General features: G+C 45.0%; 1 protein-coding gene and 1 long non-coding RNA gene across 6 annotated transcripts in view; one reads left to right on the top strand and one right to left on the bottom strand.

Moving 5' to 3' along the window:
* The window catches only part of FLI1 (Fli-1 proto-oncogene, ETS transcription factor), an 89,383-nt gene that overhangs the window by 5,090 nt on the left and 60,861 nt on the right, over positions 1 to 23,432 (top strand). The window contains exon 1 of one of the 5 annotated variants that reach the window (XM_013298914.3): positions 8,029 to 8,555. The exons of 3 other annotated variants lie outside the window; for them this stretch is intronic. In XM_013298914.3, coding sequence (XP_013154368.1) covers positions 8,538 to 8,555 — 18 coding nt within the window. In that variant the 5' untranslated portion in view covers positions 8,029 to 8,537. Of the gene's footprint in view, positions 1 to 8,028; positions 8,556 to 23,432 lie in introns of those variants that run through there. One more of the 5 variants, XM_005237150.3, reaches the window with a different exon arrangement.
* LOC129785725 (uncharacterized) lies at positions 5,161 to 10,689 on the bottom strand. The gene is made up of 3 exons (XR_008749869.1): positions 9,184 to 10,689; positions 7,742 to 7,944; positions 5,161 to 7,335 (listed from the first exon to the last, which is right to left on the bottom strand). It is a non-coding gene; the product is annotated as an uncharacterized LOC129785725 (long non-coding RNA).

Raw genomic sequence — 23,432 nt, 5'->3', positions numbered from 1 at the left:
AAGACACTTCAACTCTCTGTTCCTCTATTTCTTCATCTTTAAAACATGGATGGAAGTGCTGTGTAAGGACAAGGTGCTGTTCAGATTTAGACAGCACTTGCCTTCTCTTTCCTGCTTCCCCATGCTGATCTCTGAGGACTTCCCAAGCTGTGGTGAGCAAGAAGTTTGAAAAGCAGGAGGCTGAGTACCAGTTCCTCTCTTCCCAGATCTTTTTTCTTTTTTAAAAAATTATTTTCTTTCATGTCATTCCTTCTCCAGAAAAACTTATTTGCTCATCTTGTGGGAGGGAGAAGTATTTTATTTATTACTTTTGTGGGATTTCAGCTGGTGATGTGTACACTACCTGCATTACACAGCAGAAAAAGACTGAGATCAATGTCTTCTATAAATCCTCTTCAACAAATGCACCATGTATATAAACTCTATGTTTATTAAGTGCTTGTACAGAAAAATGCCTTGTCTCTAAGATGTTGTAACAAAGAGAGGGTCACTAGCAGGGCGTTCCACAGGAGCTCCCAGGAGGAACAAATTCGCTGCCATATCCCTGGGGTACAAAATAGCCTATGACCACCTTCAGGCCACACTGTTTTTCTTGTCGTGGCTTTCAAAATGCAAAAGGGAGGGGTGGAGCTAGGTAGCCGGAGGAGGAAGAGGAGGATTTAATTTTTAAAATGTTTTAACAAGGGTAGTTTATGTTGAGTCATACTGGTGAAGTTCAGCTTCTCGGTGTTGTAACCTTGATTTGCATCACAACCACATAGGACCCATGGTTCTGTATCTAAAGCACTGTTGAAAGATCCTGTATAACCTCACAAAAGGACTGCCCCATCTTCTCTCTCATACATGCTTCTTTTATGGGCCTTAATGCGATAGAGGGGTAGGAAATCATAAATGTAAAAGATCATTTTGATGTTTACTGGTTTATTCTACATAACTGATAAAGCATTTCTATTCATCATACCGTTATGGGACTTACTGATCTGCAAGTACTTAATAATTTACAGTATATCAGAGGGTGCTAATCTCATCTAAACATGAGTATTTGACTTTAGAGAATGAAACATGTAATATAATTGGGAAATTAAATTTTAAAAGACAGCACTGAAGACCTGACTGTAGGGATATGGAAAGAATTAGGGCTATAAGCAAAGCAACATGACCTCTGAATACTGGATTTTTAATTATTACCATTGCCACAAGCTACTCCCAGCCACGGCAGCCTTTGCTTCCCTTCTGTACTGCCAGTTTGCGGTTTAATATGTGTGTAAAGGCGGTACAAGAATAATTTTGAGGGTGTGTTATTCACCCGCGCTTTTCTTAGGCCCTTTGGTAACTGATCTCCAATCGCTCCCCTCCGCACAAAGTCATTGCTTCTGCTTTCGGTTCCTCAGCTTGTAAACACAGCTCCTGCCCCCCCCCCGGGCAGCGCCTGGAGCTCTCGGGGCTCTGCAGAGCATCCCGGGGCCGGGTGAACCCCCGCCCCCTTCTCCTGGAGCCCCCTTTCCAGGTACCAGCCCCGCCAGCTTGAGGCACGACTTGAGGGTGAAGCCTCTTGGCCTGTGCAGGAGGAGGAGAAGCCGAAGGAGCGGGCGGTGATGCTCCCCCGCACACGGGAGCGGGCATCCCGGCATCACCCCTGCTCTCCCCCTTTCCTCTGCCGCGCAGCAGGGTGATGCTTAAAGCCGTCCCCCGAGGTGGGGGTATGTGAGGGGGTTCCCCAAAAACAGCTCCGGCAAGGGCTGGGGTGCCTTGGACCCGCGCACACCCGGCGCTCTCGGAGGAGGGCAGCGGGCTCGCCCCCCCCGACCCGACCCCCCGGAGGGCTTGGGGGGACACCCACCAGGCGACTGCGGGCTCCCCTTGGCGACCTGGGGCGGAAAAGGGCCTGCAGCCCAGCGCTCCGCAGGGGCGCGACGGACCTGCCACCCGCGGGCGCGGGGCTGGGCGCTGCAGGAGCGGGTTTCACGCAGGCATAGCGTTTGTGGTACCGCACAAAGGAGCACATTCATGGAGGCAAATAGTCTGGGTAGCTGGAAACAATATTTGGTTTGTTCTTGCTTTCACTCTGCCTAGAAGGTTTACAGAAGCCCTAAATAGAGAAGGGGAGGTTAATTTTTAGTATTTTTTTTATTAAGGACAAAACAGCGAGATTTTCTTTGGAGCGGGCAATGCGAAGGCTCCTGACAAACCCTGGCACGGCATCTTTCCCGCTCAACAGTAGCAGCCAGAGGCTGCTCGGGGACAGGTTGCAAGGACAGAATATCCCGTGATTTTTTTTTTTTTTCTCAACATATATCTGGCGGTAGAGATACTGCCCGGTGAATCAACGAGGGGAAGGCGCTGCAGCGGGACCTGCGCACGGGTCACCCCACAGGTGCTCAAGGATGCTCGAAATGTGGAGCGGATAGAAACCTGCACCGCGCTCTTAGGAACAGTTAGTGTTGCTCCTGAGAGCATCCTCTAGTGCGTTATCCGTTTCTGCCTCTTCTTTTTTTTTTTTTCTTCCCCCTTTTTTTCTCTTCCCACCCCCCCACCCCCAACCCCAATTCCTGGCGTCCCGTAGAATTTCGATTCCTCCCACCTGGGCTCGGGAGGACGAGACCAGGCACCTCCAGAGAAGGTGGGAGTTGCAGTAGCTTTGTCGGCTGGGGTAGAGCGAGCAGAAGCTGCTGTGAACTCCTTACGTCATTCTCACACTTCGCGATTAATCTACGTATATACCGAGTCGTTCTTGGGGGTTTTTTTTGTTTGTTTTTTTTGGAAGGGGGGTCATTTCTTGAGGTAGAAACACTGATAAATTGTTGCACTTTGGCAAGTCGTTGATGAATGTCTTATGACAACTTGGTGCTTCAAGATTTAGTACTCGTTTGCACCTACCTCTCTATTTTAAATAGAAAAATCCCTTTCCATTTCCCGCTGTCCAGAGAATCCTGCCTGACATTTTTTTCCCGTGCTTAACCCCAGGGCTGCTTGGGGAAGGACTGGCATTGTTTGTTCCCCGTTTTACCTTCAAGACACGCTTTGAATTTAGGTTAAGAAGGTGGGAGAAATGTTGTTTCTCTCCTGGAAATGTAGCATGATGGAGCTTTCTAAAATAAACCAGGCTCTTGGGCACAAGGGACAAACTTTTACAGTGACTCCCGCCTTTAGACAGCAGCATTCGAGCAACCAGTCCCCTTCCCAAACTCTGCGACCTTCTAATGGCTCCATTCTTTCACAATTTACAGAAAAAAACGCCCCCCGCCAACATGTTGTGTGCAGGGAATTTTGTATTCCAGCCTTTCCTATGCTCTCCCAGCTTTGTGTTTAGGAAGAGGGGAGGTGTGGAGGGAATGGGGAGCAAAAAGGGAAGAAAAAGAAAGTGAATGCTAAGGGGGAAAAATGCTTTAAATCTTTCCTGCAAATCTCCAAATATATGAAGTCTGAGGAACAAATTCAAAGCAGGCACGGACGCCTGAAGAGAAGTTAGAGAGAAATATTCTGTTCCATTCAAGCGCATCAAGGGTCTAGCTGAAGTCTTGTTTGGCTAAGGTCAGACGAGACTGGGTTCTCCAATAAAAATAAATCTCAAATTAATTATGGCCTCAAGCGAGGGGCCAGACGTTTGGAGCTAGTGCACTGCAGTCTGTTCTTTTGGCCTTCAGTATTTTTGTTTTTTTGTGCCTTAGCTTTTCAATAATTGCGGGATGGGGGAGGAAGGGAGGGCGGGGGCTGTTTTATTGGGACATGGAGCTCAAATAAAACTAGCCAGGACACTGCTTACCCCACTCTTCGCCTAATTGCGATGCAGCTTCAAAGCTACTGCATCTTCTCCACACCACTTTTAAGACATTGTATTTTACTTCGTACCGATTAGCAGTGAATAACTTTCCGGCTTCAAGTTCCCAGATCCCATGGGCTATTCCTGTAGACCATGGCAGGTAGAGGTAGGAGGTAGGAGGGACCCGATCCTTCAGTCCTGGGGCTGGCAAACTCTACTGACTACTTTTTATTTCTGGAGCTGAAAAGCAGAGGTTTGCCCAGTTACTTTAGTTTAGAATTGGGATTCGTTTCTGGGGATCAAATCCCAGGGCTGTAGTTTGGGCTTTTTGCTTGTAAGAATGGGGGTTTAGAAAATAAACAAAACACGTTGCGTTTTTCATTCTGCAACGGAGTCGGTGCCAGAGGAAACTCAGACCCGGAAATTTTAAAAGTTCACTGAAGTTGGTGGAGATTTTCCCTGTAGTAAAGACTAGAACAGAATAGACCATGGCCTTCTGCACACACGGCTCCAGGCAAAGAATGGTGGTAAATATTGTAAATATCTTCATAGAGGATAGAATACATAGGAAGTTGTGCACATATATAATGACTGCACACAATATACCTGGCACAAGGTGTGTAAATATGTGCATAGAGAAAGCTAGTTTAAAAAAAAAAAAAAAAAGGATGCTTTGTTACAGCTAGTGGGAAATGAGCCGCTTTCTAGCGACAAAGTCCGGGCGTAGCTGCTGGTTTCTGGGGCTCCCCTCCCCTATTTACCGCCTTAGCTCAAAGCCACAGTCCCAGGCTGTGGTTAACGAGAGCTCAGCTGATGCTGTTCGGGTAAGAGAGGGTGAAATAAGCCAACCCCCTTTCCCATTCGCCGAAGATAATATTTCTAACCTGCAACTGAGGCCCGGGAAGGTTTTAATTAGGTTTATTCCTATAGAATAACTAGACGGTTTTAATTATGAAGCGGTGACCACTAATCCCGCGTGAATTACAGACAGAAAATCCGTATCTCTGAGGTTATGTAGTCCCGCCAAGGACTGGCATTGAACTACACCGAATGGTTAATTCCTTTGATTCTGAACGTGAAATAGTTATGGGCCAAATTTCCCCCAGCGTGCCCTCATTAATTCCAATCGGATCACGACAAACCCGACGTTTTCACCCTCCCTGTGTGAGGCTGCACTCGGTGTAACCCTATTATAAGGACGAAAAGAGGAGGTGGGGATATGCCAAGCGCTAGAGACCAGTATTGAACTAATTAAAAACTTGGGTCGAGAATTTCATTTCATTCATAAGCAGAGTGAAATAAATAATAATAATTGAGGAGTAACTGATTTCTACCAGCCTGTCCCAATGTAAGCATTTGAAATCTTCCGTGGTTGCCAAGATCAAATGATTTTCCAGATGTCTGGTGGTAACCACATTAAACAGATCATAATTCCTTTACTGTATATACATATGCATCCAAAAGTCGAGCATCAAATTAAAAGTTGCGCACATTGATCAGCAGCCTGCCCGGCGATGGCTTTGCTTTCCCCCGCCTGTCTGTGCTCCCTTCTTCTCAAACAGTTAAATACCCAAAGTCACTGAACAATCACCTAGGATGATTCAGAGCTTGGCGTGCGGAGGTTATGAATATTCCAGCTTTTTTCAAAAAGTTTGAGATAATTCAAGGGTGGTTTGGGTTGGGTTTTTTTCCTTTTTTTGGGGGGGAGGGGGGGGAGAGGGGGGAGAGAAAAGATGAAGTAAAGGTTCTATTGTTGCATTATTTGGGAGGAAAACGAGATTGTTCGGCTTGTCTGTTACAATGTTTAACAACCTCACTCAATACCTTATCTCTCGAGCTTTTCGCAAGTCTTATTTTAGACCAAACACAAAAGGTAAAGCACGGAACATCCCTGATGGATGGAGCCGATCTAGCAAGTGACCCTACCAGGCTTCATTTCCAGTCATCCTCAGACATGCAAAATAAACCCCTGCGGGTCACGGTGCCCGTCTGGCAATAAAATGCAAAGCTGGGTTCCTAAAATATCTCCAGGTGGGATGGAGGGGGGTCTGCCTGACATCTTCCAGCCTTTGGGAGCACTGGGGACTCCCCGCGAGTGCCGGACTTGTTTGTCTCTCCAGCCCGGCGCTGGGGAAAGGGTGTTCTGCGAATGCTGGGCTCCTCTCCCACAAACTGGGCACGTTTTCAGGTGGTTTCTCTCTGCCGCTCTCAGCTCCCCGGCTCTCCCCCACCGCCAGCCCGTCCAAGACCTGTCGGTCACGCAGCCCAAAACCAAGCTGCTCTGTGAGGTCCGTGGATGACAGAGGCTCCTTCCAGGGTATTTTTTTCCCCTTCCTTTCGCGGTTAAGATCCTCAGCCTGTCCTCTCTCTCACCCCCACCCCCGTTGTTTTTCGGGGCTGGTAGAGAGTGTTGTCTAGAGAGGAAACCATTTGGGTTTTGAAAGGATGCATTTCACTCTTCCCTTTAACCTCTTGCTTTTCTGGTTGCTGCAGCCTGCCATGTGGTAACGCTGAAGCGGGAGTGGCAAAGAGAGTATTTGCGGGGGGTGGGTGGGGGAACAGAGGGCAGGGGAAAAGAAAGAGTAATGAGGAAAGCAAAGGGTTAACCGTGATTTCTTTTAATTGAACTCCAGTTCTTGTGGCCCTAGGCAAGGGGGGACCTGACCCCGCTAGCAGCATCCAGATGTGCTGCTCTCCGGGGACCCCGGCGCAGACCCCTGGATTGTAAAGCAGACAGGGGGAGGACGGGGGTGTGGGGAGAGGGAAGGCGGTGGGGCTGTCCCCTCTGCTCCCCCCCTTTCACCTCCTGGCTGCAGACGGCCTCAATCGCTGGCAAGCAGCAAGCCAAAACCTCCAGGTCTGGTCACGTTCAGTCCCGTGTCTGCATCTGAACTAAAAAATTGTAGCTGAATTGATGAGGCTAATTTCAGAGGAGGGGGAGGGAGGGGAGGGAGGGGCAAGGGGGGATCTACAGCTCTCTCCTGCCAGCTCTGGTCTTGGAGAAATAAAGTATTAATAAGGCATCTCTGCCGCAGCCGAGTAGAAACACTAGTGGCATTATTGCATTTCCCTTTTGGAAGGGGCGGGTGCAGAATAACTTTGGATATAATTTTGATATCCCCCCCCCCCCCCCCCCCCCCCCCCCCGTGGTTGGACTAAAGACAGGGGGAAACAAAAAGACTGGACACAACTGGCACTGGACAAGGTAATCCTCTCCATCGAGAGATCTGACGTGCAGGGGTGTCCTCCTGCCTTGACACTATTCTTTCTTGGCTTCACCCTCCTTTTTTATTCCACCCTCCGCTCTTTTCCTCGGTCTGCAGCCGTTTGCAGAAGTGGGGCATAAAAGGACGCCCAAAGCGTTGCATGATGTGTTCCGCTGTTAGCCGCTTGTTATTTTTGCAAGGGGTGTGTGTGGGGGGAAGCGGGTGAGCTGTACAGGCGGGTATTGTCTCCTTTCCTCGGGTTCTTTGGAGGGTTTCAGCTTTTCCCGGAAAAAGGAAAGCGCGTCGCTTTTTTTCTGGTGATCGCTCCCGTTTGAATGAAAGAGATTGCACGTCAGGGGCTCGCCAGGTCTAAAATGAGATTTGAAGGCTGGTGGTTGGGGTTTTGCAGTGCCCATTCCGACACGGCATCCAGGAATGGAAAATGCAGCTGACCTGACAATTATTGTAAATTTTTGTCACTTTTAGCTTATAAAGTGGGCTGGGCTTTTTTCCCCCCCTAAGTGGGGTTTTAACAGCTTAGCGAGAAACTCTCACTGTGAGAGGAGGCTGGGGAAAGTACTCCCAGCCCCTGGGGTGAAATGGATGGACTTCCATCCATCTCAGTAGCTTTGCTTCAGAGCCCGATATCCCAACCCTCGAGAGGACCGCGAGAGAAGGGTGAAAGTGGAAAAGAGCCTCCGCTTCCCTGCAGCCCCATTTCCAGCCTGTGTTTAATTGCTGGAGTCGTTCGTCTGTCTTGCATTATTGCACTTACCGCTCATTTCTGGCAGGGACTGGACCCTCGTCTCACGCTCCGTGCTGAGAGGCGTGAAGGAGAGGGGCCGAAGTATGTTCTAAGTACGTTTTAATCGCCAGACTTTTTATTTTCTCTCTCTGCCTGCCGCGACCGAATTGTATTTACGGTTTTCTCTCCTTAATTTTTTTGCCTGTGACTGGAAAACGCATTAATAAAAAAATCTGTGGGAAGAGACGGAAATTCAGTGAGTCAGGCTAAAGAGCTGCTCCAGCCAAAAAAAAAAAAATAAAAAAAAATGCAAAAAAACACGTTAAACTAAACTGTGGGATGACACACGGCGCTCGCTAATACGGTCTGGGGTGCAAGGCAAGGTCTGCGTTGGACTGGCTGCCCTAGCGACAAACGAGCTGACAGAGGTAGCTATTGTTCTGCCCCTTCTTATCTAAATGGAGCAAATATCCTGTATGTAAAATATATATATTTTCATCAAGAAGGCAGGACCAGTGGAGAGACGAAAGTTTCCTCCTCGAGTGACTTCACTTCCCAAAATTAGCAGAAAAAAACGTTTCATCCGGTTAACTGTCTTTTTCGCTCTGCTGCAACAACCAAAGTTAAAAAAAGAGAGAGACAGAGAGAGAGGGAGGGAGGGAGAGGGAGAGAGGAGGAGAGGGGATACAGAGCGAAAAGCAAACCCGCTGGCAGGGCAGGGAGAGCAGCGAAAATAGAAGGATAAAAAACTTCAGGAGGCTTCGGTTGCAGGCTAAACCGGGTCAATGTGTGGAATATTGCTGGTACCGGCTGGAAGTTATTCTAGATGGACGGCACTATTAAGGTAAGGGGGGCAGAGGGGCTGGGGGACCCCTCCGGCGGGGCGGGGGCGCTGGGCAGGGGCGCGGGGCCGGGGTCGGGCTCCGTCCCCCCGCCCCGCAGCGGCCGGGGCTCTCCCCTCCGCCTCCCCGCCGCGCGGGGGGCTCTGCAGCCGGCTTCGGCGGGGCGGTGCGGGGCCAGCCGCCGGGCTGCCCCCGCGGAGGGGCCGAGCAGGGTCCGCGGGGACCTGGCGAAAGGCGGTGACAGCTCCTGCCCGCGGGGCTCCGCGCCGCCCGGGGCTGCGAGGCGCCGCGGGGAGCGAGGGGGCCCGGGCCGGCGGCGAGCGCGGCTGGGAGGCGGTGGCGGCCGGAGGGGCTCCGGGCTGGCCCCAGATGTGCGCCCCCGGCTCTGCTTTCCTCGCCTGGCCCCGCTTGAAATGCGCTGCCCGTTCTGGTGGTCGCCCGCGCGTTTCCTCCGGCAGTTTGTTTCTTTTTTTTGGGGGTTGGGTTTTTTTTTTTTTGGGGGGGGGGGGACGGGACGACACGACCAGCGAGGGACAGGGCGGTTTGGAGGAGAAACATCACCCTCGCTTGGGGCGAGTCATGGGGAAGGGGAAGCAAAGAGTGTGGTAAAAAACCACGAACATAACCAACCTCTGGTGGCCTTGAGCAACGGAGGACGCTGCTGGAACTTGGAGAGCGGCTCCCCCTCCTTCCCCTCATCCGAGCGGCCGGTCCTTCGGCCTCTGCAAAGATAAACCAAGCCTCTTTCAAGCCCCTTGAGGTGACTCGCACAGTTTCTCAAATCTTAGACAGCAGAAGGTTGGCTTTCCGGCTTTGGGGGACCCTTGTGCAGTTCTTACGGGCTCTTCTTGAGGGAGCTCTATAGTACAGAAGCAGCCTGAACAGAAGAGCCTTGAAGGGAGAGGCTCTGTGGGTGTGTTTGGGTTGGAGGATTTCGAAAGATGCCTATCGCCTGGGTGGGGTGTTGATCTCTTCTTAAAAGTTGTCTCTTTTAAAATTTTTTTTTATTATTTTTTTTTTATTTTTTGCTGACCCAGGGAGAAAGATGCTGCAAACTGGCAGGAACTGAAACTTTCTCCCTTAGATTGCAGCTTGTGACAAGTGCACTGTTTGGAAGGGTCTTAAAAGAAGGGGGAGGGAAGGAGATGGGCAGGAAGAGTAAATGGAAAGAAGAAAGAATGAGGGAAAGAAAGGGTGAATGTCAGAAAGGAAGAGAGAAAGCAGGAGTGTTGAAAGCACAAAATTTGGGAGATATGGCAGGAATAAGACATGTTTCCCCTACCACCTCCTCAGATCTGTAGTAAAAGTAACCTGGGCCTCATTCAGGATAAGTTTAGTGCACCACAACCTTCTTTGATTTGTAGAGCCCTAAATACTGTGCAGTGAAAGTGCAGAAATTTCCCATCTGTACATTTGCAGTGGTGCACACATGGACTTGCTTTTCTGCTCAGGCCACGAGCCTCCCTGCACCGTCCTCTGAAAGGTGCTGAAGTATTCCCATGGCCCACGTAGCTTCATGGTGCCTACTGGGAGCTCCTCCTCTCCCTACTCACCCCGTGTTGCAAGGTACTATTGCTACCCCCACTGCCCCCAGTTTGGAGATGAGGAACTGCGACAACTTGACAGGGAGGCTTACAGTCATGTTGGGGAGGCTGTGGCGAAAGGAGGAACTCAGCCACATCCCAGGTCACTGCCCTGGCTCCTGGATCTGCCCGCCAACTGCTCTGCAGCCTTTTCTCATATTGTCCTGCTTTACCTGCAATCCAGAAATAATTTTTTAGCTGTTTGAGCTAAGAGAGATGGGATCCAGATACACCAGTCTCCTCCTGGGTTCATTTACTGAGCAGTTCCAGGATCATCAGCAAGCTGCTGCAGGTCCCCATGTCCTGCTTGCCACCTTGTGTAATTTACACCTTTTCTGTACCATGCATTTAGATCACTGCTCCTGTAGTGTACTCAGGATTATCTGAGACTTCTTGCCAATTTCTTAGCAGGGAGAAAAAGAGTGGCTTCCCAAGGAATATCAAACCTGACAAACCAGACAGATTTGCTGCAGCTCACCACTAAAAGGAAGGGGTTAGGCCACTTTGCGCAGCTTGTCTCAGGTGAAGGGCAATGGGAGAGGATGTGGCTTGAGATGCTTACATGTTTTTAATGTGCTGAGCTCTATATATAACCTGTGCTTCAGGGTAGGTTTTCTAAATTCTAAAACATAGTAAAGCAAACCCGTACTGTATCCAGAGGAAAGCAATTTAAAAACAATCGTACCCTTAGGTCTGCTCTCCTGTAGGGTATACGCATTGATTTATCTAAAGCTGTGTGGGGAAATAACATAGCAGAAAGATGCACATAAGTGACTAGAGAGCAAGAAAAACAGAGAAAAAGGCTCTTCCATTACCTAAAGCAAGAACACAGTGAGCAAGTACCAGATGAAATCTGTGTACTGGCATGGTTAAGAAGTGCTTCCCTCCATAAACTCAGAAATATACCTGCCTGTGTAGAAGATAAATGCTATGCAGCACAGGAGAGATATGGCAGAGGGCTATGCATTCCAGGTGGTTGCTTTCTTGAGCAATTTAAACAAGAAGAAGTGACTCTTCTTTTCAAGTCTACGCAAAACTATTCCATGGACTAATTGTTTTAATTGAGCCAAAACCTTTAAACTGCACGCTTGGCAGATGCAAAAGGATTCTGAGTCTAGTCTACTCTAAAAATCTCTTGCTTCATTCTGCAATCTCCAGTATTTGGTACTTTCCTCTTAATCTTTTTGTGCCATTCAGAAACAGTTTAATAACAGCCTCTCTGATGGCTGGTTTTGCCTCTGTGGAATAACTTAACTGCAAACCTGCTCAACTGCAGGGTAACTTTGCAGTAAAGGAGTAAGTCCACTGTAGCCCTGAGCTGTCCTAAGGGTTCGCCTGGGGAAACAGCATGGGCAGAAAACATGTGGTCAGGATGATCCTGGGCTACATTTGTGTCCACAAAGTGGACACTGTGCACAAGTGTCAAGTGAAGTTGTTTTCAGAGCTTTTTAACCCCAAACTCAGGGAATTCCATGAATATAACCATGTATTGTGGGATCAGCTTGGGACTGTAAGTCATCTTTCCTCATCATGCACTGACTTACATCACATAAAATATTGCTTAGCCAATGCACATGTCCAGAATGCGTTTTCATTTCTTCACAAATAATTATTTATCTCAAGGAGGATTACATCACTGACTGAGGAGGCAGGAGGCAACTTTTGCTGCATTCTTCAAATAATCTGCTTAATACCTGACACAGAACATGGACTGGCTAGCTTGAGAAGTGACCTCTAGAGCAATGCTCTGAGGTCTTTTATGGAAAAAGAGATGCAGCAAATCTTTATTAGTTCATTTCCATATTTGGTTCATATGCTGTGAACAAGGCTTGCAGAAGATGATTGGGAGCCAGTGAAACTCAGGACAGCTGGTGTTAGCACTAATTTTAAGCAGTCAATAACATTTTTATTGTATGCCTCCAGATACTTCAAATCACATCTTCTTTGGGCTAACATCCCGCTTTGACTTAATTTACATTGTGTTTAGGGGGTTTGGATTTTATTGCCTCAAATTAAATCAAAAACGGTACATCTAATCTCAGCAAGATGCCCATGCATGGACTTCCTCACAATAACAAATTGTGTGGTTTCAAACTGGTTTAATTGTTTCAGTTCCACTTTACATGTGGACAATAATTAAAGTAAATATACTTGCCGAAGCCCGACTGTTAATAAAAAAGCACATTTTGTGCAACTGCTGCTTTTGTTCTGTGAAAACATGTTTGTCCTTATGTTCTGGAGATAAGAGAGAGATGATCTGAAGGGCATTCAATGACAATTTTGCTTTACTCAAGGAGATAACCATACTTTTCTCCTTCCATGAGAAGACATGTATGTTGGTGTTGCTATAGCAAAGGGTGGGGTAGGGTTTCTATTGCAATCACTGCTTCTTGTCATTTGTGAACTGTAGGCGTTCGCCTCCTGTCCTGAAACTTGGCCATCAAGATCTCGAACTAAGAACATATTTCCTTTTTGAGCAAGCTTAAATGTCTGTTTTGCCATTTTTAAATTGCCCTGGCTTTGGCCCTTTAGAGATGGCCTTTCCTGGCAAAAAGGCATTGACTCCTAGGGCAAGACTTTTAATCTCCAGACTGGAAAAAGAAAAAAAAAATTACAAAGATATTTGCTCACTGGAGAATTTCCATGTTGCTGTCCCTCAAAAGCAATTTTGAACAAAACCATCTGAAATTTCCAAGGCATAAATGATGATATTCCCAGATACCTTGGTCCCTATTCAGGTGACATTTGTCTTGCGTAATAGCTTTCTCATATGCAACAGCAAAAACCTGTTAGGAATGTTTTGTAGTTGGGATATTTTTATAATGCTACTTTATTTTCCCTCCAAGATTTGTAGGCAACTGCATGCCTTTTGCCTTAGTATGAGCTTCCAGTCACACCATAGTGCTGGGTGCTGTCGGCTTGAGGTGTTCAGTGCTAACTCCCATTTGCAAGTAAAACACTGGGAAAATCTTTTCAGAGTCTGTAAACTGAGTAGCTCTGCTGCTTGTAGTAGAATTGTTCCTGCTAAGGGAAGGAAAATTAGTCTGCAGCAAACCTAATACACAACAAAACAGTGCAACTGCTTAGACTTTAGGCACTTGGGGTTTCACTCAGAGGCTTTAAAAAGGTGCTGAGAGCCTTGTATAGTTTCTCTCTACCACTGTGGATTTTACCTTAACAGGATGTGGTCACTTGAAGTAGTAGCATGCGTGTCTTGAGGATTTCATGCTTTTATTTTAGTTATTTATTTTAATTTTGTGATGCAGAGACTCAGCTTCTGTCCTTGCAGCATTTCTTCTAAGCAGAGTTCTGCTGGAGTCTTGGTGTGTAGGAGTACTATGCTTTGGAGTATTATGAGGCAGGGACAGAAATCAAGAGAAGCAAACGGGAAGGTGGCACCTCAAAGTGAGATCTTAGATGATATTCTGATAGGGTGAGATATGCTGGGGGAAGGGCATTTATAGCAATTTTTGCAGAAAATAGAGTTTATTTTCTTCAGGTCTCTCCTTCCTGGTCTGAGAGAAAGCTTTGCTCTTGATATCAGCTCACAACTTCTCAGAAGGATCAGGCCTAGAACTTAAAAATGTACAACCTCATGGCACAGAGCATCTTCCATTCTTTTTCTCCCCCTGAAACGTCAGCATGTAAGTTCTTTTACAGCATCTCATAAGCTGCCTTTGAAAAATGAAAAATTCTCACTCTGCTTCAGTTTACTTGACCATTTAAAGAAAGACCTTATGTCCCATTTCAGTGCAAACATGCAAAAGCAGGAAAATTAAAGGAGCCAAGGGAGCCTTAACTTCAGATTTTCAGATATTTGTGGGTTTGTTAAACACCTAATGCTGCAGAAACATGGTGTTAGTACTAGGGTGTGCATGAATGTGTGTATGGCTTACCTATAAAAAATGGGTATGATACATAAAGCTTAGCTCTACAACCTGGTTTGAAGCCAATTTCCCCCCAAATGTAAAATTATCTTCAGATCTTTTGTTCTGAATTGAACAAATTATTTCCAGTGCCTGTGCCTCTCATGTGCTCTCATGCACATGTGAACACAAGCACACAGTGCACATGTAGCACTGGCATGTAAAAAGAGCTGCCTGCAGCGCACTTCTCAGTTATACAAAGCCCTGTCACACTTCCATGGGTGATGCCCAAGAATACTTTCTGAGTGAACAAATGTTTTCGTACAAGGCTGTGAGTGCATATTTATAGCTGTTTTTGAAAATACAGACTAAAATATCACCACACAAATGTGGTTTTCTGCCTTCTTCTGGAAATAATTTGCATGATGGCAGACCAAAGTCCTTGCTAACTTGCATGCTGTGTTATCACAAACACCCGGGCAGTCAGGTCAAGTAACTTATCACCAGCCTAAGTTGTATGAACAGCAATGTATGGTACAGGACAATCTATAATCACTCTACTGAGTTCCAGATATCAAAGCCTTCAAAATGTTAATGCATCTACTGCTGATTTTCTTTCATCCTCTCATTAACCAGGCCACATAATTACTGATGCGTATCTACGCAGCTAGTAACACTGATCTAGAAACTTGCCTCTTGTAGTAAAGCCACAAACGTTATCTCCCTCCTCCCTCACCTCCGCCACCAAAAGCTTTTCCTTTAGCTGTAAGACAGAGACCTAAACAAAAGGGATGTATGCTACTGTATGTTACTGTTGAAGACATGTAAGTCCAGCTTGATAAACTTTCTGCTTCTCCAGCAACCAATACCACCAAAGGCAAAACTTTAAAATAATGACCTGACAGGGACCATCAGTATTTGATATCAGAGACACTTTAAGTTACCAAATTCTGTTTTGCCTTCATGTTTTGAAGCCAGGGCCCTAAAAATAGGTATGTAGGTGCATATTTATCTAACTGAGCGAGCAGCTTGATTTGTAAAGGTGCTGGCAGCCTGTAACTCGCATTAGCTTTTGAAAGTAACCGTTCCCTCCGAAAATCAGCCTGCTTTCTAGGTGCTTAACAAAGTATTTTGAAAGTGTTAAGATCTGTGGAACTGGCTAAGAGGCACTGAATATACAATTCTCAGTGGAATAGATGGGAGAAGTAAGGCTAAATCCCACAGGTGTCCTGCAAAATCTCAGCCTTTTCTTCAGTGTTGGTATGATGCTGCAAAGAAAACAACTCTGGCTCTTCATGTGTATCAAGTATTCTCTCTTTTCTTGATTTTTTTCTAAAATACAGTCAGAAACACAGCTCAGTAGAGGCTCCTGTAGTAAATGTCATAGATACAGCTAAGCTTACCTGTTTCTGCTCTTCCAGCATAGGCTAACCCAGAGCTCAACTGACTACAGTAAAGGAGTAAGAAACAATAATAATAAAAAAATTATAACCCACACACACCCCAGCCCAACAAAGCTGCATACCCAGGAACTGAACGTTAACATACCGGCCCACACTTGTCAGTCATGAAGAGGGAGTGAAAATAACATAACGGGCAAGAGAGTCTTTAATTAGTCATTTGCCAATTTCTCACTCAGCAAAAAACTGCCCTTCTTAACTAATGCTGGTTTTGATCTGAGGGGAGGAGATAAATCAGCAAGAATACAGTTTTTTAAGCTGGTTGATGAGTGAAAAAAAGAAACTGGAGTGAGGTCTGGTGGGGTCAGTGGAAGGTGTGGTGAGTTCAGGAAACCGATTTTGGTATGATGAGAAAATTCTTATTTGAATGTTTTTTTATAGCAGCTTTTTTTAAAAAAAGAAGATAAGGAAAAGATTAGGAGAGGTTAAAATACCCTTTTTACAGCTAAAAGCAGAATTTGGCTCTCTGGTTTCTTCTGAATAGCTCTTCTTGTTGTTCCAAGCTTGATTGACTTATAACTGCATCTGAACCAACTTCACATCAGTTCCTTTTTATCAGCCAAAGTGAGACTTCCTGTGCTCCACAGTCTGGTTTCCTGATGTGTTTCCTTTTTCCTTTTAACAGAACAAAGGAAACTGTAAAGTCCTCCACTGCTCCTGTTCCAGATCTCCTTGGGACTTCATATACTGTTAGCATCGAACATTTGCCTTTTTTTTTTTTTTTTTTTCCTGGCCAGTCTGAGTCAGGCTGCCTAGAGTGATAGTGCCCTCTTCATATCTACTTGAGTTTTGCATTGCCAGCTGCAGAGGGGCAAGATGTTGCTGTTGAAATGAAGCCACTTCCAGAGCAGTGGGTAGCCACCATGCTTTAGTCTACCAAAGTAAAGCATAAAAGGAAAATCTTGGCCAAAGACTCTGCATGTTACTAGAGATACAGGATTTTTAATATTCTGCTAAAGGAAATAATCAGACATTGAGATCTCATGGATTTGCACTGGCTTGTATGTGTGAACTTGGTATTTGAACTTGGGACTGCTGGAACTTTGTGTTCTGAAGTACGTAGACCACTGGCAGAAATGTTCCCCAAAATGGTTACATGTACACAGCATGGATGGCATTGCCCTAGCTCATACTGGAAGTGGCAGCCCCATACCTTTCAACAGGAATAATTCTCTTAAACCACCACACTGAATAGCAGTTACTCTCTTCTTACAACTGTTTTCCCTTTAGCTGTTAATGGGGATGCAGTTCTATTTCAGTCCTGCCAGTCACATTAGAACATGCTATGGATAGGAGAGCTTCGATGCAAAATCCAAATTCCACCATGCAGTAAGGAGCCTGTCCCTTGGGAAAGTGTCTTTTTCCCCAGCTACTGCCCCACCCCCCCAAGCATACTGTTTTGCTGAGATGCACCGTCCCTTCATAATCTCCACATGGCAGAGCTGATCCTTTTTCCTTATAAGAATACAAGGTCTTGTTCACTTCAATGACAAGAATCACTTGTCTTCTTGTTCAGACAGAGGAACGGCATCTCAGATCAGGACTGAGTAGATGCCTACAAAAGTGCTTCTGAACACAACTTAAAGCAACCACAGACAAGAGTTAAGTGCAAACATGGGCCTGATTCTGAAAAATCTCACCATCTATCTGCAAATTCCCACTGAAATCAGTGTAATTTGTTCATGCTTAGAGTTTACCCATTTATCTGAACCACCAGAGCTCAGGAAGCTTAGAAAGGAGAGGGGAAAGTGCAGATTGAGCTGCCTATTGCTGCCTGTTGGCTCTCTGCACATGGAGGCAAAGTGAATTTGCAAGTTCAGCCTGTCCAGAACAGGTAGCCTATATCCAAGGTTCATTCATCCAAACCTTCAACATTCAGGATCAGTGGAATATGGAATAGGATAAAAGATTCTGGACTTGACCTGTTTTCTATATATGCCTTTATGTATGTATGTATGTGGTGGGTAAACTTGAAAGGGTGGCCAGAGATAGTGGTTAAGACAGCCTGAAGCAGCAGAGGGTTACTGCACCACATCAGTTAACAAGGTGTCAGAGTTTCCAGGGAGCCCTGCTCACCCAAGCCTAAGGGAGGAGCAGGAGCTATGTTACTTTAAGGAAGGAAAAGAATTAACATCATTGCGCTCCTACAGAATTGTCTTTCTGCAGGGTTCAGCATGCTGATTTGAGGTTTTCTCATGTAATAACAGAATCCTATGCCTTTATATTGAAAAATGTCATTTTTAATCAAATAACTTTGGATTACCTATGGAAAGGTATCAGAAAATTATATCCCTTCTGTAAAATTGAGAGGAAAATCAAGGAACTTTCGCCTTTTCTGCTGTGTTCTGTTTATGGAACAATTTCTATACAGTATAATTCAATTTCCATAAAAACTCCATTGATTTAATCCTTATTAAATTCTGAGGATTTGTCCATGAGGGTTGTGTTGCAGATCAGCCTTTAGGACTGACTCCTGATTAGAACCAGAAGTTATGACTCGTATGATTAATTCCTTGTATTATGGTAGTTGTCCCTGGAGGCTCCCACCAAGACGAAGCATGGCACGTAGATGGAATAAGAGCTCATAATCTAAGAAGGCAAAGAAAACAGCCGCCCAAAAACAACTAGGATATGAAATGCAGGAAGCAACTGGTTACTCAGCAAGTCACTGTCAGAGATGCAGAGTCCTGGTGGCCGTTAACAAGTTCCTGGCATTAGGATTGCCCAGGAATTTGTAGCAGAGTGTGGACCTTAACATCCTTACATGCATTTTATCACTGATAAGCAGAAAAATCACTAGAGCCAGAAAGTATTGATACTTGTACAAGCTCAAAAGCTGGATAAATCACCACTTATAAATTGATCCTGAAAGACTGAAAGTTATTTTGAGTAGATATCACAGTTGCTGTGGATACTTTTGAGGCATAATGAGGATCTAGATTACAGTCTGTGTAACTCATAGTCCTTCAGAGATGGTTTGCTGCAGCAAGAATAATTTTTCTAATGATGACACTCCTAACCCGAACTTGCTCGCAAAATTCATGTGATGTGTGGTAACAGCCTTCCTTAATTAGATCTAATATGCATGTGTATAACTTTCCACAGCACAAATATTTATACTTCAGTGATATTTCTACGAGTCATAAACTAATACATCTGACCATTAGAAGCAACTAGGCTTTAAAATAAGCATGCACTGAAGTGATTTGTTAGGCAAGAACTCTCAGTATCATCCTGCAAATACTGCCAAAATTGTCTGTAACGGCTCCACAGTGACAAGAAAAAGAATGATTGTATGTTAAGTGAGGAACTGACACACAGAGCAAACCAGTGTGTCTTATCAGGATCTGGGGTGCACATATTTAATTGCACATATTTCTTCTGTATCCTGTTTTATACCAGACAAGCATGTGTGCAAATTTTGTGTGTGGTACATTTTATCCAAGTGATCGTGAATCCCTTGTGACACTAAGATTGTACTTGAAATCTGAGATGTCTCTAATAAGCCGAAGGGAAACTGCTACCATTGCCATGGAATTTGGCCCAAACTCCAGCTCCTCGTCCCCCTGCCACAGAGCGAGCGTCTGTGCAGAATCTCACAGTACCTTGTTTTTGTGCTGCAATCTGCCTTCCTGCATAAAGTGGAAGAAGGAGCACGGGTAGGTCCAGATTGAAAAGTGCGACTTCTTACACATGCAAAGTTTTACAAGGGAAGATCTGGAACAAGGCTTTGCCATGGCACCTTCTAGTCCTTTTCTCCTGAAAAGCAGCTCTGTCCTCCCTTTGACAATGATTCTGGGTCCTCCGGATTTTGAGTAGTGTTACATGGAAGCTGTGTAAAATACTTACCCAATATGCATCATCACATGACACTTTTTTGGTAAGAAAAGGGTATATCCATTTTTAACTCTGAGCCCCAACAAACTCATGCCTGGGACACACATTTTCTGCAAGTCAGTATTAAAGATGACTCTGGTCTCTGTTCACTTTCCTGCTTTCTGCAGGGCACCCAAAACCCAGCTTTACAGTTTTAGGAGTCCTTTCCACAGCACTTCCAAAGCAGTGGGCAGAGGTTTTAACGAAAAGATAGAGTTTATTCCCTTTAGAAAGAGAAAGGAACGCACTGAAGTTCAAGCTTGCTTGCAGCGAATCCTCTGGAATTGCACCACTGTATCTGAGAGCAGATGTTTTCTCATTTTCACAGAATATGGGGTGGTCATTAATGGATGGAATAAGTTTGCAGTTAGTTCCTTGCTCTTCATTTTTGGTATTCTCATATGTCATCTCTACTTCAGGAAGGATATAATTATGGCTGATCGTTCATGTTAGGAATTATTTGTGCTACAGTAGTGCCTAGAGACCAGAGTGATCCCTGTTGTGCTAAGCAGTGTATGTAACAAGAGATTCTTCTTCAAAATTCCTTAGGAGTGAAGAAAAGTTAAGGCACTTAATTTGAACTCCAGAGTGGAAGCAATTCTTGAGCTTCAGTCTCTGCTGTCAGACATGACCATGTTCTATCATTCCTTTCCCGAAATCTTCAAGGTTTCTGTAAAGGATGGATGGATTTTCTTTCCACAAGCACTGCTTCCCATTGAAAAGTACTTCTGTAACACCTTCATTCTGAGGTTTGAATACTTTCTTCTGATTTTGGACCGACATTTGCTCATGACTGATTCATGCCTTTTTCATGCCAGCATCACTAGCTTAAACAGCACTTTCCCTTCCCTGACGTTATGATCCCAGTGTATTTACAGACCACCGCCATACCTCCCTCTACCTTTGTTTTGATGGGATAAATGAAAATTTTCTTTCTGATAAATGAAATAATGAAATAATCTCTTTCATACCCAGCCCTTCTTGCAGTTATTCCTTAGCCCTCAGCTGCACCTGTTCCCGTTTGCATTTGTCTTTTCTCAGCATGAGTCAGTGGAGTGGCACACGCTGTTCCCAGTGCTTGGCATTAACACTCACTGGAAGAACCTTCCCTGATGCAATTCTGGGATTGCAATTTGGTTGTTGGTTTTTTTTATTTGTTTATTTCTGGTGAGTCAGAAAAATCTGTGAGCAGTTAGTTCACTCCGGTCTTTGTCCTTAGCTGTGCCCAACCTGGTTCTGTTAAGTTCTGCCTGTTCTGCCACAGGTTTCCTGTATGAGTTCAGGCATTTTGCTTAATCTCTCTGTATTTCAGTTTCTTACCTGTAGAAGTAAGAAAATGCTTCCTTTCCTCTCTGCCTTGTCTGGCTGATTTGGAGTATATCTCTTACAAGATGGGACTTCAGTTCTATTCACAAGGAGCAGCTACAGTGATCTCAGTGCAAGCATGTCCTGCAATGTAATGTAATGAACAGAAAGAACGCCAGTGGTTCTTGCCATTATGTTCTTTATTAATATTCAATAACCTTCTACCATGTTCCTGAGATATGGGTATAGTTATCAGTTTTTTGGGTCATGCATTTATTGTAATGTGGGTCTGTAGCACTGAAGCTGTGACGGGCAGGTATGTTTTCCCTTAGATCAAAGATCATTCTGAGCTGTCGAGAAGGAGTAAGAAGGGTGTGAAGTCCAATAGGTTTTCCAGATTTTTGCAGCAAGTGCCCTGGACTGCCTGGTCCAGCAGAGTATGTGCATGCGCCTGTGAAGCTGCTCCATTGATTCATACACAGAGCACATGCACACAGCTAAAATTTCAACTAGGCCTAAATACCAGATGGTTTCTTGCATAAGCCAAACTTTTATGTGTTTTAAAAAACAGCAGCCAGTAGATGGTCAGGACCCCACTCCGATTGCCTATTTCTTCCATTGATTTCTTACCAATTTTTTTTCATACTTTTGCAGCTCTAGGACTGGTCGTTTGAAAACTAGCAGCTGCAGACTTCCAAAAATAAAAAAAGAATTAATTAATTAACATAACCCTAAACCACAGAAACCCTGCCTTATGAGCAGCACTTTTCTCACCACACACTGTTCTGTGCCAGCCTGAAGGAGGTTAGCTGACATGCCATGCAGACATGTTTTGAAATGTGTGATGTTGAAGGGTTGTGTACACCAGCAGAGAGGGAAGCTTGTATGTAACAGGTCTGTGTAGCAAAGCAGCGGAAACAGAGTGGGCTGTGAAAAGAAATGCCTCCAAGTCCTGACAGACCGTTCTCCCAAATGCTGCCCAGGTCTTTCTTCACCCAGGTTTTGCCCAGGTCATGACATGAGCGACACCAGCTATTTTCAGGTCCCGAGGGCTCAGCTCTGCAGGGACAGCCCTCCCTTGCTGAGATGAACCTCCATGATAAGAAGGTGCATGCTTTTTTTGCAGCCTCTTCTACCACACAAGAACCACCCTCTGGTTCCCTCCCATTTACATCACTACTTCAAGATGTGTCTTTCTAAGCCCTCCTCCACCTTGCATGGGCACGCATTCACAAATACACGAGTGCTTGTACACTACCTCTGTGAACTTATGTCTTTAATAGCAAGAACAAGTGTGTGTACAATCTTTAACAAAGATTATCAGGCCTGCCACAGTTTTAATTCAGATAGCAAGTCCAAAAGCTGTAAGGAATTTAACTGTGTGGAGTGGACCATACATACCTGAGCGGTAGGTGTATCTGCAAATGAGCTTTGTCCCTGAAGCAGTGTTTGATACAGATGGTGTCGGCACATGCCGTGTTTATTGATACAAGGCTCAATGAATGTGCAACATACTAAGTAAATGAAGTGTTTTGAGTATCATCAGCTACAGTGGATAAAAGGAGCATGGTTCTTCTCTTACTCAGTATAAATTGCAGGTTAAACTGGTGGAGTTAAGCAAACAATTGAAAAATGGATCCCTTTCAGGCAATGCTGATTTTATATATGTATGTAAATATGCACCTTTTACATCTGTGCTGTTCCATTGACTCCATCAGAACTGACCTGGATTCGAATTAGGGTCAGTGGGGTGAGCAGGTCTAAATGACTGTCACTGTTGATTTCTGTAGCATCGCACATGTAAAATGCTTCAAAAGTAATTTTGCAAGACAAGTCTTTGACACTAGCCTTTCATCTGACTCTCTCTGTTACTAAACCAGGTACAGCAGTGACATGGATTCAGGCAGCTACATACCTGCTTATGGGCAGGATATTTTATCTGGGACTGATAAGGCATTGAAGTGGGGCAGGATGGCCAGCTCCCACACCCTGGTGGAATGGTACAAAGGAGCTCTGAAAGACAGCTTTGCTATAAGAGTTACAAATACGTTAGGAAAAAACCCCACAACATTTTGTTTTTAAAACTTGAGATTATGATCCAGGACACTTGAATTCCACTCTGGGCTCTGACAGTGGCTTTGTGTACAACCGCAGGGAGCCACTGAACTCTCAGGCGGGACTGGTCATTCCCTGTTTCTCTCTCCTCTCTACCCAGACCATGAGCTCTTTGCAATAGGAGCCATCCTCAGAATATATTCACCCAGTGCTAGCACAGGGGTAACTTGAGGTTTGCTCATCCTGAGTCAGGCAGTCAAGTATTTCACCAGAAATTATGTCCATTATGTGCACTTAGTCATAACAAAGAGTGAATAACCAACTTAATGGGTTATATAGATAAGGATACTTCTAGAAGAGAAACATGTCCAGAAACCTGAAATTATCTGTAGCAAAGTTTTCTTAGCATCTAAGATCATAATCAGTCATCTATTATTTAGTAAAAAGATAGAGAGGAAAGATCTCTCATCTGTTATCTACTCTGCTCAGCGGATAACAATAATGCTCACATGTCCCTTCTTTCAAAAAAGCTAGACTTTTTGAAGAATGATGTTCAGATGTTAGAGCAAAAGCCTGCAAGCGGAGTCTCTTTGGATTTATTCCTCTTTCTTACCCAGAAACCCTGAGCAAATCATTAGCGGTTTCTATGCCTTGATTTTCCTAATTGTAAAATAATAATGGCTAATGCTCTTCTGAAAACTAGTTTTCTGTCAGCTGAAAACCGACAAATCTTC

This window comes from Falco peregrinus, chromosome 15 (assembly GCF_023634155.1).
Source record: "Falco peregrinus isolate bFalPer1 chromosome 15, bFalPer1.pri, whole genome shotgun sequence".
NCBI classification, from domain to species: domain Eukaryota; kingdom Metazoa; phylum Chordata; class Aves; order Falconiformes; family Falconidae; genus Falco; species Falco peregrinus.
Note: the sequence above shows the minus strand (reverse complement) of the source record. Positions and strands in the feature narration are given on the sequence as shown.